Consider the following 13,168-nt stretch of genomic DNA (forward strand, 5'->3'; position numbering starts at 1 on the left):
GGCATAGACAGGAGACATAAATCTAGACTAAGTCAGCCCAGCCCGGGGGGGGGGGGCACTGGGTGAGGCTGAAAAGCCCTGAGCTCTCTCTGGGCTCAGAGGAGCCATGGAAACCACCAAGGACTTCAGTTGAAGGGTCTGGGCTCTCTCAGGCCCATGCGGGTCTTGCGTGGCTGGGTTTCCTTGCCTATTTGCACCTCTACAGGTCTTGGTCTCCACTATCCATCTGTTGCTTTGTACTGTGTCATTCATTACCTTTGAGGTCTATCTGTGAAGGGTTAGGCCTTTTTAAACACTGGTGTCCTTCCCTGCCTTCAAGGCAGGGGGGGGCGGTAGGGGTGGGGAGGGAGAAGTCACACTCAGGGTCTAGGGAGACCTGGGGCCCCTGGACTGGTCCCTGCCTGTCTCTGGCCCAGGACCCCAAGGCTCTGAAGAATGACCATCCTGCCCAGGATAAGAAACAGAAACAAACAGACAATAGGGGTGCAAGATGGCTCCCCACCACAGACATAGACACAAACACTGGCCCCCTGTGGGATGACACAGGGGCCCAAGAGGGTGGGGGTGGGAGGAGGGTAAGTCCCAGGAGCTGGAGCTGCCAAGGCCCTGCTCCTTAGAGGAGGGAGAGACCAGGGGACTTTTCTGGTTCCCTACACATATGGATTGTTTAGTCTTATCTTTAAAGTATTGCGGTCTAACTGATATGGCTTTAACTATTGGAAACGGACAGGGAAGACGTCTGTCTTCTCCGAAATAAAAGCGTAAGTCCACTAAAATGGAAAATCTGCAGAATGCAAACTGGGGCCAGAGGGACAGGAGCTTTGGGGGAGGGCAAGTCGCCCCCTCCCAGGCCCCTGGTTTTGGGATAGGCCCTGGTAGGGGCCCAGCATGGCTTCCTGGGGTACTGCCTGGGTCTGTCCCAGTAGCATTCTGAGGACCTCAGGTAGGAAACCCCCAAGGGTGGGAGGACTCTAGGCCAAAGTAAGGTTTCCTGTCAGATGTGGCCATCTGTGACTAACAGTCTGAGGGTGGGGAGGAAGCATCTTACTCCGATTCTTGCATACGACTTCCTGGTTTAGACCCACACACATGAACACCAGTCTTAGCCCACGTGACAGTTGTCTCAAACACACATGTCTGCAGCTAACATGTAACCTGTCGCTCTTGACACACATGCCGTTTTGCAAGTACATGCATATACAAGCTAACACATGCAATCTGAAAACACACGAGATGGCTAGCACATACCAAGAACATTAACTGGAACTCAGGCACACTACATCCCACAAACACATATACACGAGGTACATCAGATACACAGCCTGCAACACAGAGCTAACACATACACATGCGATCTCAAGACACAACCACATCTAGATGTAGGATGGGCCTGCCGTGCATTGCCGAGTGTGTGAGGACTCACACGCTCACCCCTCATTTGCGCCTCCCCCTCTGTCTCTCCATTTCTCCACAAGTCACAGAGCAGGAAGCCTTGACAAGGTGGTATGTGAGGACACATACCAGTCCTATACATCCCAGAGGAGAGCTGACCCTTGGCCAGTGGGATGAATGGACAGTCTTTTGTCAGGTGGCAATTGGCTTCTCCCTAGCTGTTTGGGGCTTTGGCCAAGTAGAGTCCTCCTGGGGACAATGGGGACTTGGAAGCACATGGACAGGACATGGAGGGAAGAAGGGTGGACAGGAATGGGGGCAGTTTGGCTGTGCCAATGAGGAGCCTCATGGCACAGGCCACCACTGCCCGATGGCTCCAAGTATTTTCTGGGGGTCTGGGCAGCCCCTTGGCTGGGCAAACTAGGGCCTAGCCTGGCAGTGGGGTCCCAGGACCTAAGTCAGATGAGAGAGAAATAAGGGTGCTGCCCTGCCCTGGGTTCCTCCACAGATGTGCTAAAGTCCAAAGAGGATCCATTTGGAAGGAGCGGCTTGGCCGGGGCCGTGCTTCTTTAGGTCGGATCGGGGAGAGGTGTGCTCCTGGCCAGCAGCCGCACCAGGAAGAGGAAAAGAGGAGAGCCCAAACCTCCTGCCCAGATTTTAACCTGGCCAGACCCAGCTAGAGCCTCTCGGAGCTAGGCTCTCCAGGACAGGCTCCCTCTAAATAGCCTTCCTGGAGCCAGACCACTCGGTGCCTCTGCCCTGACCTGGACTCCCACTGGGGGGTTCAGAGGCCAAAGGTCAGCATGCTGGGCAGGGCTGGAATGTGTCATTACTTTGGCTGGCTGGGGACAGTGGTCCTCCTGGCAGTGGGGAGCATGAAGGAATGTATGGGGGGAGTGTCACCACATTAACATAGACCATGGGCTTCTTCTGGTGGGACAACCAATGCCTTTGGCTCTGGGTTCAATGCCCCCTGCTAGAGTAAAGCTATCTTCTTCTTTTCTTCTTCTTCTTCTTCTTCTTCTTCTTCTTCTTCTTCTTCTTCTTCTTCTTCTTCTTCTTCTTCTTCTTCTTCTCCTTCTCCTTCTCCTTCTCCTTCTCCTTCTCCTTCTCCTTCTCCTTCTCCTTCTCCTTCTCCTTCTCCTTCTCCTTCTCCTTCTCCTTCTCCGTCTCCTCCTCCTCCTCCTCCTCCTCCTCCTCCTCCTCCTCCTTCTCCTCCTCCTCCTTTTTTCAAGCTACTTGGGAGTGAAACAGGACTAGAAACCCTGGGATGAAGGGTCTGTCAGGGACTGCAGAGGGGAGGAGTCCTTGACTAGGGTAAGGGGCAGAGGTCGACTAAGGTTTTCCCCTTTGGAACTGAGACTTAACTGAATAAAAAGAAAAGAAAGACTAAGAACACACACACACAAAAAAAAAAAAAAAAAAAAAATCCTAACGTGGAAGGGGCCAGAGGAGGGCGGGTTACTTCTTGAACATGTCCTGCAGCGGCCCTGGCAGATATTTGAGCACTGTGTCCAGGATGCTCTCCTCTTCCTCCTCCTCCTCGTCCCCACAGCCTGCAGGGATGGCCTTCTTGGGTCGGGTCAGGCTTCCCTCACAGGGCTGCTCCAGGGCTGCCTTCTCCTCTGCCTCTTTCTCTTCCTTCTTCTTCAGCCCATACTGGGGGAGAGAGGGCAGAGAGGGGCATGAAGTAAAGTCAGAGAGAGCAGAAGGTTGGCTGTGTGTCTCATCAATACGTTTAAGCTCCCTGGGGAAAGCTGCCTTCCCTGGAGAACTGAGCCCAGTCTTTAGCAGGTGACTGATATAAAAGACCAGGACGCCGCCGTTTCTTTCAAAACTCGCACTTACCAATAATACCCCTTTATCCGTTTGAAATCCTCAAGGTTCTGAATGTTGAATGTCTTCCTACGGTCTGAGGCACATTTCTGTGACAGGGCTGGCTGGCTGAAGGAAGGCTACCTGTGCTCTGCAGTGTGATGCTACTAGACACTAAATGAATGGCATAGGACGGTGGGCCGTAGCTAGCACTGTGTTTTCTATGTGCTTAGTTATGTATAATCCTTGAGGGCACGTTCCAAAGACACTTGTTTTCCTGATGAGAGTGAGGCTCGGGGAGAACCAGGTCTTAGATAAGATCTGGGGCTTAGGGGAGTCAGAGGTGGGGCTTGCAAGGGGGTGCTGACCTTGTCTCGGATCTGCTGCCGGACCTTCTCGCGCTCGGCTTCCATGCGGGCGTGTTTCGCCTTGCGCTCTTCCTCCTGCTGCCTCAGGGCCTCCTGCCGCTCCTCCTCCTTCTTCTGTGCGTCTGGGTCCTTCTCCTCCTCTCCCCCCAGCATCTTCCCCATGTCCTTGGTGGCCCCTGCAGGGATGTGGAGTGGTAGGGGAGGAAGGGGGTGTGGTCAGTGGGGCAGGGAAGGCGGGTGGGTCGAGGGTGCGTGGGGGGTGGGGGTGAGGGAAAGTGGCAGGCTCACCTCCGAGGGCTTGCTTCATGACGAAGTCCATCCTGCAGGCTTTGGTTAATGCTCTCTAGCCCGTGGCTGAATTCGCATTCAGCACTCCTGGCTGGTCTGCCTTTGGGAAATGAGCCCACCTGCAAACGGGGAGATGGGGTTAGATGGAAAGGTCTCTTCCCAGGTAGGGTGTTAGAGACTGACGCAGGACAGCCTTATTCTTGTTCTGACAAGGGATCATCAATTGAGAGTAAGGCTCAATGTCTTGAAGGAAGAAAGAAGAGAGGTATTTATTGAGACTGTATTATGGTCCAGGTGTGAATCTGCAATTAAACAGCTTCTCGTTCCTATTCTGTATTATGTTTTAAGGAGGATTAATTAATTAATCAATCAATTAATTAATTAATTAATCATGTAAATGAGTGTTTGCCTGCATGCAGATGCGTACCAGGTGTGTGCAGTGCCTGTGTAAGCCAGAAGAGGGCGCCAGATCTCTTGGAACTGGAGTTACAGATGGGCTTTGGGACTAGAACCTGTGTCCTCTGCTAAAACAGAGCACCTTTTAACCTTGAGCATCTCGTGGTGGTGTACGCCTTTAATCCCAGCAGTTGGGAGGCAGAGGCAGGCGGATTTCTGAGTTTGAGGCCAGCCTGGTCTACAGAGTGAGTTCCAGGACAGCCATAGCTATACAGAGAAACCCTGTCTCAAAAAACCAAAAAACACAAACAAACAAAACAAACCTTGAGCATCTCTTCGTTCCTGTTTTATAACCTTGATTTTGAACACATTTTTTCTTTCTAATTTGATTAAAGCAAGGAGGGTTGCCATGAAGCTGGATTTGGGAAGAGCTGTGTTTTAATGTTCCCCTCATTCACTCTCTGTCACATGACCTTCAGTAAGTGACACCCCTTCCTTAAGCTCTTGTTTCCTCTTCCCTGAAACAGAAGTAGCAGGGGCAGGGCTACTGTGGAGAGCAGAGAGGAGCCAGGCTGGGCCATTGGCTCAACTCACCAAGCAAATGAGCCTTGCTTGTGGCCCCAGAAAATCAGGGGTGTATGGAAAAAAAAAGGGTATAGCTAGCATGAATGGGAATCTATCCAGACTTTGGAAATTAGACACATAGAAAATAACTTATTTTTCATTGTAATGTGTGTGTAGGTTTTGTGTTTGATAGGTTAGTGTTGATTTTTTTTATTTTGAATCACACGTGAGGGCATTGGGGATATTATCACCTCGGTGCTTATGTCTTGTACAGAGGGAGGTCTTTGGAGGAGCTCTGCTAATCTTAGTTTGATAGCCTTCTCCCTAAATGACTGGTTTTCCCTTTTTATTATATTTTTTTATTGTTTTTTTTTCCTCAGAAGATTTTTCTCCAAATAAAGTCATAATTGGAATGCAGTGTAGAGAAAATGAGCAAGTGGGGGCTAGCAATGGCGGTGGAGGGCCTACAGACGGGACACTGGGACCCTCCTGCTGGAACCCCCACACCTCTAAGAATAGGCCCCAATGCTCTAATTTAGAGTCTCCTATCTTGATTGTTGAGTTGTACTGATTCCTGAAGAATGTCTTTAAATGTTTATTTTAACTTACGTGTATGGTTTCCTTTTTAGTCTGTGTACCACGGGTGTGCTGTCCAGAAGAGCGTGTCAAAGCCCCGGCAGGGTTACACATTGTTGTGAGCCATCATGTGGCCACTGGGACTTGAACCTGGGTCCTCAAGAGCAGCTCTTAACCCCTGAGCTATCTCTCCTGCCCCCGAGTGATACTGATTCTTTAACAGACAGGGCTGCTGCCCACATGGCTGCATCTGAAACTGCCCGGAATTCGATGTGGGGCAGAGGTTAACTGGGTCTAGGCCTACCCCTGCTCCGGGGCCTTTTAGCTCATACAGACTTAAAGTCTCTATTACTTTCTAGGAAGAAAAAAGGGCTCTGGGAAAATGATGACAGAGAATTCTGCCAGGCTGGTTTTTGCAGCCAAGTGGAGTTCAAGGTCACAAGCTATTCGTTGATGGATTCTCTCCGTTTCTTTCAAAATGAGAAATCATTGGCAGACGGAGCTTCTCCTAATGAGGGAATCCAAGAATGCATCTACAGAGTTAGACCACTGCCTGGGATCTTTTTGGTATAGAAAAACCATTATGTACTAGATGAAAAAGTTCCCAAGGGCTTTGGCACCAGACTGGTTAAAGATTCCAGACTGGGTCTCTATGAACACTTCAGCTTGTTCCAGATGCGGCAGCGCTAAGGTGATATTTGTTCTGATATTTAAAGGAAAAAGAAAATGCAGGCCAAGTGTCTGGAGGCGTAGAGGAAACTTACACAAAAGGCAGCCAACGCTGACTACATATTTACGGGACCCCATGAAACCCAAAAGGAATGCAGGCTTTCCAGTTAAAGGCAAGAGGACCTACCCTGACCCAGAAATCTGAGTTTGGAGGTTGCTCAGCTCTGTGGAGATGGCTCCCGTTGATTTCAGACCTTGGGGAGAGGACTTAATTTCTAAGAACAGGAAATGAACGGTGAACAAATGGAGTGGTTTCAGGAACTCTGGAGTCTCTGCGTGGTGTTTACACAGAGCTCAGAGCATTGCCAGGTGGTGGAGGAAGGTGCAGCCTGCCGTCTAATTTGAGAGGATTTCCAGTTGGAAGGCAGGGCACCTGGGCTGGAGCTCAGCTCTGTCCCTGACTTGCTGCACGGCTCTCCTGGGACCAGATGCTCCCCCCCCCCCCCGCTCCTCTCCCCCACTCCCCTGCAGAAGCCTCCATGACCTAGGCCCGTACCCTCAACAACTCCCTTCTTCCTCCTGAAACTCAGTTCTCTCCTTGGCTCGCATCTCCCCCCACCCTGCCCCTTCCTCCCTAAGGAATTCTGAGGCATACCTTAGCTTGGCTCCTTGGGTCTACTCCGAAGTCCTGTTGTCTAACCTTGGTGTGGCCCTCTTAGCCTTGAGGCGACCACCTTGCTCATCTGCCTGAGAGAGGCCTAAGCTGTTTCTCACTTACTTCCTCTTCTCCTTCTTCTTCTAGTTTTAACTTTTTTAAAAAAATATTATTTATTTATTTATTTATTTACTTATTATCTCTCATATATTACATCCCAACTGCAGTTTCTCCTCCCTCATCTCCTCCTGGTTCTTCCCCCCTTCCCTCTCCCCCACATCCACTCCTCCTCCATTTTCCTTCAGAAAAGGGCAGGCCTCCCAGGGATATCAACCAAACGTGGCATATCATGTTGCAATAACACTAGGCACCTCCCATATCAAGGCTGGATGAGGCAACCCAGGAGGAGGAAAAGGGTCCCCAAAGCAGGCAAGAGTCAGAGACAGTCCCCACTCCCACTGTTAAAGGTCCCACAAGAACACAAACAACAACTCAGCCGAGGACCTGGGTCAGATCCATGCAGGCTCCCTGATTTTTGGTTCAGTCTCAGTGGGCTCCTATGTGCTCGGCTAGTTGATTCTGTGGGCCATTTTCTTGTGGTGTCCTTTACCTCCCTGGCTCCTATAGTCCTTCCTCCCCCTCTTCTGCAGGGTTCCCTGAGCTCCACCTAATGCTTCACTGTGTAACCCCACCTCTTTCTTTTTTCTTTTCTTTCTTTCTTTCTTTCTTTCTTTCTTTCTTTCTTTCTTTCTTTCTTTCTTTCTTTCTTTCTTTCTTTCTTTCTTTTTCGAGACAGGGTTTCTCTGTATAGTCCTGGCTGTCCTGAAACTCACTCTGTAGACCAGGCTGGCCTCGAACTCAGAAATCCACCTGCCTCTGCCTCCTGAGTGCTGGGATTAAAGCATGTGCCACCATGGCCTATTGTAACACCCCCCCCCCCTTTTTTTGTTTATTTTTCGAGACAGGGTTTCTCTGTGTAGCCCTGGCTGTCCTGGCACTCACTTTGTAGACCAGGCTGGCCTCGAACTCAGAAATCCGCCTGCCTCTGCCTCCCGAGTGCTGGGATTAAAGGCGTGCGCCACCACGCTCGGCTGTTACACCCCCTTCTTAACAGGAGACTTCCCTCCAGGTCGGGCTGGCTGTTGAAGGGGCCCTTTCTTCCAGTGAGGCAGCCCTTTGAAACTGGGTCTTCTCTATAAAAGGAGGGCTACATGGCCAGTCTGAAGGTTAGAAATCATCTGTGAGATGTGTTTGTCACGTGACAGGTGCTCAGCAAATGGAAGTCACTCACGATGTGATTAATGAAAGCTATTGCGCACACCTGCAACCTCCCCTCTCCTAGCTCCAGGGAACTCCCTCCTCCTAGATGAAACCAATCTAGATTTTTCTCTCTGTCCTTTCTCTATCGATCCATCCCCACACCTTCCTTACATCTTTACTGTCCTTTCTCAGTCTCTTGGGTCTCCTCCCTTCCCCAAGCCTTTCCTTGAACTATGGCTTTCTTTGACTCTCTGCCCTGGAGTGTACTGGAGAGTCTTCCCTCATCTCCTCACCTCCTTACTGCTCCTGAGACCTGCTGTCTTCGCACACAGCCCAGAAGTCACCCCCACCAGCATGGCTAGGAGACCCGTGCCTGACCAGGAGTGTCCACAGTCCTCTGCCTCTTTCTCTTTTCATAGCGTTTAGTGCTGATCATCACCCCTCCCCCACTTTCAGCCGTCTCAGATCTGAATTCCATGACACAGCACCCTTGTGGTTCCCCGGGTCTCCCCAAACAGGTCTTTTGTCCTCTTCCTTGTTGGTCCCTTCTCTAAGCAAACTCTTCCTTCTCTTTCCTCTGTTCCTCCCATGGAAATCTCCCATCTGTGCCTACTGATTTAGGAGCCTTAGTTAGTTACACAGATGCACGGTGGCGGCAGCTTTCTCTCCAAAGCCTGCACGTTTTTAACCCTCTGCTGTATGCTGTTTCCATTTCAGTCTCTGGGAGATCAAGCCTGTCCTTACAGGGCTCCCATCTTGTTCTCCTGCATGCTTTGCCAGAATTGTCTCAACCAAAACCTCCAGTCACTACACACACACACACACACACCCACTCACTCACTCACTCACCCATCCTGCACTCCTGAGTACCTACTGTCTACCAGGGGCCATGGAAGAGAACAGGGGCATTTTCCAACACTGGTCCTCCCAGCTGTTAGTTAACCTCATAGCAGAGCACACAGGCTTAGGTGGCCTTGGCTGGGATCGAGGCACAGTCACTGCTTACCCGCCACCTCGTCCTACGGCTTTACTGCCTTGGTTCATGACTCTGTCTCTCCAGCTCTTCCCTATCTTCCACATCACCCTCAGGTTAATCTTCCTCAAAGGCAGATTTGCTCATGCAAACTTAAGACCCTGCAACTGGCTTCCCATGGCCTTTGTTAAACCTACCACAGTCTGTGCTCCAACCTTCAAACCCTGCAGTCTGGAATGGGACATCTTTCTTTGCCTTTCATGTCTCATCTCTTGTACATTGCTGTGTCTTAACCAGCAACCCCCTGCCTCAAATGTTATTTCCACCTCCACCGGAGGCAGGGTGATTTGGTCGTACTAGTCCCACAGCCTCAGGACCGTTTAACGGCATCCCTGCTGACTCAGATCTTGGCACTGCTACTTATTAAATGATCTTGAGTACCTGACTTAATGTTTTCTCATGTGTAAAATGGAGACGGTTGATGCCTTGTGCAAGGCCTGCTGTGAGCACTGAGATTATGCAAATCAGGTGTCTAAGCCAGTAAGTGTCCTTGTTGTTGTCATAGGCATCCACAATAGTGGTAGTATCAACTTTTCTAAGACCCTTTGCTAACAGTACTTCCCTCCGTGCAGACCCTGTTCTCCCTGACACGACAGGATGGGTTGCTTTTGTGAGACCTAAGGCACTTTCTATTCATGCTCTTGCTGTCTGGGTATCTTTCCTTTGTGATCTGGAGAGCTTCTCTGTTGCCTGTCTTACCCATTTCACCTATCTGGAGGCTCCTCAGAGGATATCTTCCTCAGCGTGCTTGCTCAGTGGAATTTAGTGTTGTGTGCACGGGCTCAAAGCATGAGCCTGCATGTCTGATTCTAAACCTCTTAGACACTGGTGTGTGTGTGTGTGTGTGTGTGTGTGTGTGTGTGCGCGCGCGCGCGCGCGCAATTGCTTGCTTGCTTGTGTGCCTGGAGCTACCAGGAGGACCGCGGGAGAGAGGGCCTGCAGATTGTGTGCAGTTGAGAATTTGGGCCTCACCGCCAGGAGGCGCTCCTCAGCGGTGCTGTGGAAAGCTGCCGTCTGTCTCCGCGCGGGAAGGAAGCTGGTGGGGGTGGAGGATGGTGCTGCTGGTAGGGTGTTGGACCGGGGGTAAGGGGGAGGGGGGTGTAGGTAGGCTGATGCAAATGTTTCCATGCTGCCAGTCACCGGTGACCCAGGGCAGGCCCCTCATCTTTCCTCCAGACCCCACACTCCCACACCCCTGCTGTCAGTCCCAGCCAAAAGCAGCTAAGGTACCTGCTCTAGTTCCAGTTCGAGTCCCAGAAACCGGCCCCCTCCTTCTGACAAGCACACATGAGCACCTGCAGTGTTTGTCTTTGCGGCTGTTTTTCTCTGATTCAAGTACGGGCTACAATCACAACTCAATTCAACACTCCGTTGATTTTTTGTTTTGTTTTGTTTTGTTTTGTTTTGTTTTTTTGTTTTTTTTGCAAGGGACTCCACGCTAATGGCGGTGGCCGAGACAGAGGACGTCTCCCCTACTTCCCCATCCCACGCCCCTAGCAGCAAGACGTCTCAGAGGTGGCGGGGAGGGTGTGTGTGTGTGTGGGGGGGGGGGTGCGGCGAGGTCCGGCCAGAGTAAAAGGATCAGTCGTCTGGGTCATGAAAGTGCGGGGGTTTTCCTCCCACAGAAGAGTGGGCAGGCTTCCAGGCACCGCTCCCCGGGCCCTCATGGAGACCAACAGCTCTGCCCTGGGGCCCTCAGTTGGTCAGTGCGTGTCCCCTTCCCCCAACACTTGCCTCTCAATTCTGAACCTTCGCCTGCTCTTAAACTTTGCCAGGGAGGGGAGGGTCTGAGACTGAGGAGCAGCCTGTGACCCTGCACAGGCTCGTGCTACTCCAACAGCGCTCCTGCGGGAAGAGGACAAATAGCCCCCCTGCCCCCCACCGACGTGGCCTCTCCTTTCTCCACCTGGCCTCTGCCACCCTCGGGTTCCCTTGGGAACCTAACTCTACCCCTCGGGGTGACTCTCTGCTCCTGTAGCAGAGTCCCCGGGAGGGCTTCAGGGGTGGCCACACCCCAAACAGCCGGGGACCACGTCCCCCACCCTAGTCTTGCGGGCTCGAAGTTGTTCTCCAGGTTCACACTTGAGTCTCCGCACTCGGGGCGGTCGGAGCTCCCCAAGCCCCACTGCTCCGGGTGCGCATCTGCCCACATCTTCCTGCCCCGGTCTGCAGCACCAGCAGTCCCCCTGGCCTCCGCGGGGAGCTGTCCCTTCAGCACCACAGCGAGCAGGCAGGGGCCGCAGTCCCAGCGCAGCGCCCCGCGGTCTTGGGGAGCCCCTCAAAGCCACACTGCCCGGCTTCCCCGCTGTTCCGGAGCCAGAGCGTCCCCCCCACTGCCCCCAGCCCGGCTCCGCCTCCCCGGCCCACGGCCAGCACCGACCTGGTGGTCCCAGCAACCGTCTAAGCCACTGCAGGGCTCCGGCTGACTCCAGCAGGCGGTGCCGTGTGCTCAGCCAGCTCGCGCCGCTGCCTGGTGTAACTCCGCCAGGCAAGCTGGGGCCGAGGCTGCTGCTGCGGGCGGGCGGATGCCTAAGGCGCCCTCCAATCACGCCCCTCAGCCAGGCCCTGACGCCGAAAAGCTTCTCTTCCAGAAGGGAAATTCAAAACCTCTCTCTCTCTCTCTCTCTCTCTCTCTCTCTCTCTCTCTCTCCTCCCTCCCTCTCTCCCTCCCTTTTCCTCCCTCCCTTTTCTCCCCTCTCTTTCCCGTTCCCCCTCTCTTCATTCTCCTTTCCCTCTCACTGTCTCCTCCCCCTCATTCTCCCCTCTCTTCCTTATCTCCTTTCTACTCTTTTATTCTCTCCGCGTTAAGCTGTACTGATCTGCCTGCAGCTAGCTAGGCTTCATTCCCAACTCCTCCGTGTTCAAGAACCACAAGCTCGAAGGTTTGGAAGGGCTTTGGGGGCACGAGTGGAAGAAAGGATTTTAAAAGCAGAAACTAAAGTAACCACCTCTTCAGGAAAGTTCTCTTTGGTTACTCTGGGCACACTACGATAGGCACACTCCCGTTGGGGTGCCCAATTCCCTAAAGGAGCCCCAGTTTCAATCACCCCTTAGATGTGCCTGGGAGCGGCTTCTGGACTAGACAGTCCACTGTCACATCGTTTCTGCAGTTTATGACTGTAGTGTCCAGCTACTCACTCACTCCAGAACCACTGGTGTGTGGGATGAGGAAGGCCCTCCTAGTGGGTGAGTGGCTCTCTGCTCTGGACCCAGAAGCAGAAAGACTGCTGCAAAATTGCAGCAGGAACCCTAGGTGAGCCACTCCTGGTCCTCTGTAGATGTGTTATCCTCGGAAGAAGGAATAGTTCTCTGGTTATGTTATTCTAGAAGGCGCTGCTTTCCCTCCTAAGCCCAGGGAAGAGAAGGGAGTCTGACAACAGGGGGACCCCTACTCCTCGCTCAGCCTCCCCCCCATACTCATCTTTTTCCCCTCTCTCCTAATGAGCCTCTCCTTTCTGCCTGCCATCTATTGGCTCCCCGCCCCTTCCTTTCATCCAGCCATAGGTGTAGGAAAATGGCTCGGGGGGGGGGGGGGGGAGGGCCTTGCACCTGGCCTTTGGAAGCAGTGCAGGAGTTCATGCATCCATCAGAGCTATGCCAGAGTGGGGATGACTTCTGCTTCTGAGATGAGAGAGATGGCTTCTCTCCCAGGAGCAAGAGCTGCAAGCTGCGGTAGGGCAGAATCCGGGGAGGGAAAGGAGGGGTTCACAGTAGATGCCTCGACGTGGGGGAAACCTTACCAGTCAGAAGACATCAGTGTGCACCCCCTGCTCCCCTGCAGACCAGGAGCTTTGTATGATGGCAGGGCCCCTCTATTTAGGTGGCCTAAAGTGTGTGTATGTGTGTGTGTGTGTGTGTGTGTGTGTGTGTGACATGCTCCTGTTTCATTAGAGCCACTTAGACTGGCCACTAATGCCCAAAGGGAGTTCGAAGCCAAGAGATCTGACATTTTAAGACCTGCAATCTTCCCCCCCGCCCCCCCCCACCCGCCTCTGTCTCCTCCTTTCTATAAGTTCTCCAGCAAACATGCCCTGTGAAGGGGGCCTGTGCCAGCTGCACTCTGGCTACAGCTGGGGCTTTGCCTTTGACATGGACATTGATCAAGCTAGGATCAAAATCCAAGTTGCACTTCAGATAAAAAGACAGAGTTCA

At 52.4% G+C, this 13,168-nt stretch overlaps 1 protein-coding gene across 3 annotated transcripts in view; it reads right to left on the reverse strand.

Annotated features, from left to right (window-relative positions):
- Window positions 1-2,610: 2,610 nt before the first annotated feature.
- Cplx2 (complexin 2) overlaps window positions 2,611-13,168 on the reverse strand; it is a 70,314-nt gene continuing 59,756 nt past the window's right edge. For 2 of the 3 annotated variants that reach the window (XM_029468453.2, XM_029468454.2), the window contains exons 3-5: window positions 3,864-3,982; window positions 3,576-3,751; window positions 2,611-3,051 (exon numbers count right to left, since the gene is read on the reverse strand). In XM_029468453.2, coding sequence (XP_029324313.1) covers window positions 2,854-3,051; window positions 3,576-3,751; window positions 3,864-3,894 — 405 coding nt within the window. In that variant the 5' untranslated portion in view covers window positions 3,895-3,982 and the 3' untranslated portion in view covers window positions 2,611-2,853. Of the gene's footprint in view, window positions 3,052-3,575; window positions 3,752-3,863; window positions 3,983-11,396; window positions 11,609-13,168 lie in introns of those variants that run through there. The other variant, XM_021181049.3, reaches the window with a different exon arrangement.

The sequence above is a fragment of the Mus caroli genome, unplaced genomic scaffold, assembly GCF_978045245.1.
Source record: "Mus caroli unplaced genomic scaffold, Mus_caroli_1 scaffold_15, whole genome shotgun sequence".
Taxonomy (NCBI): domain Eukaryota; kingdom Metazoa; phylum Chordata; class Mammalia; order Rodentia; family Muridae; genus Mus; species Mus caroli.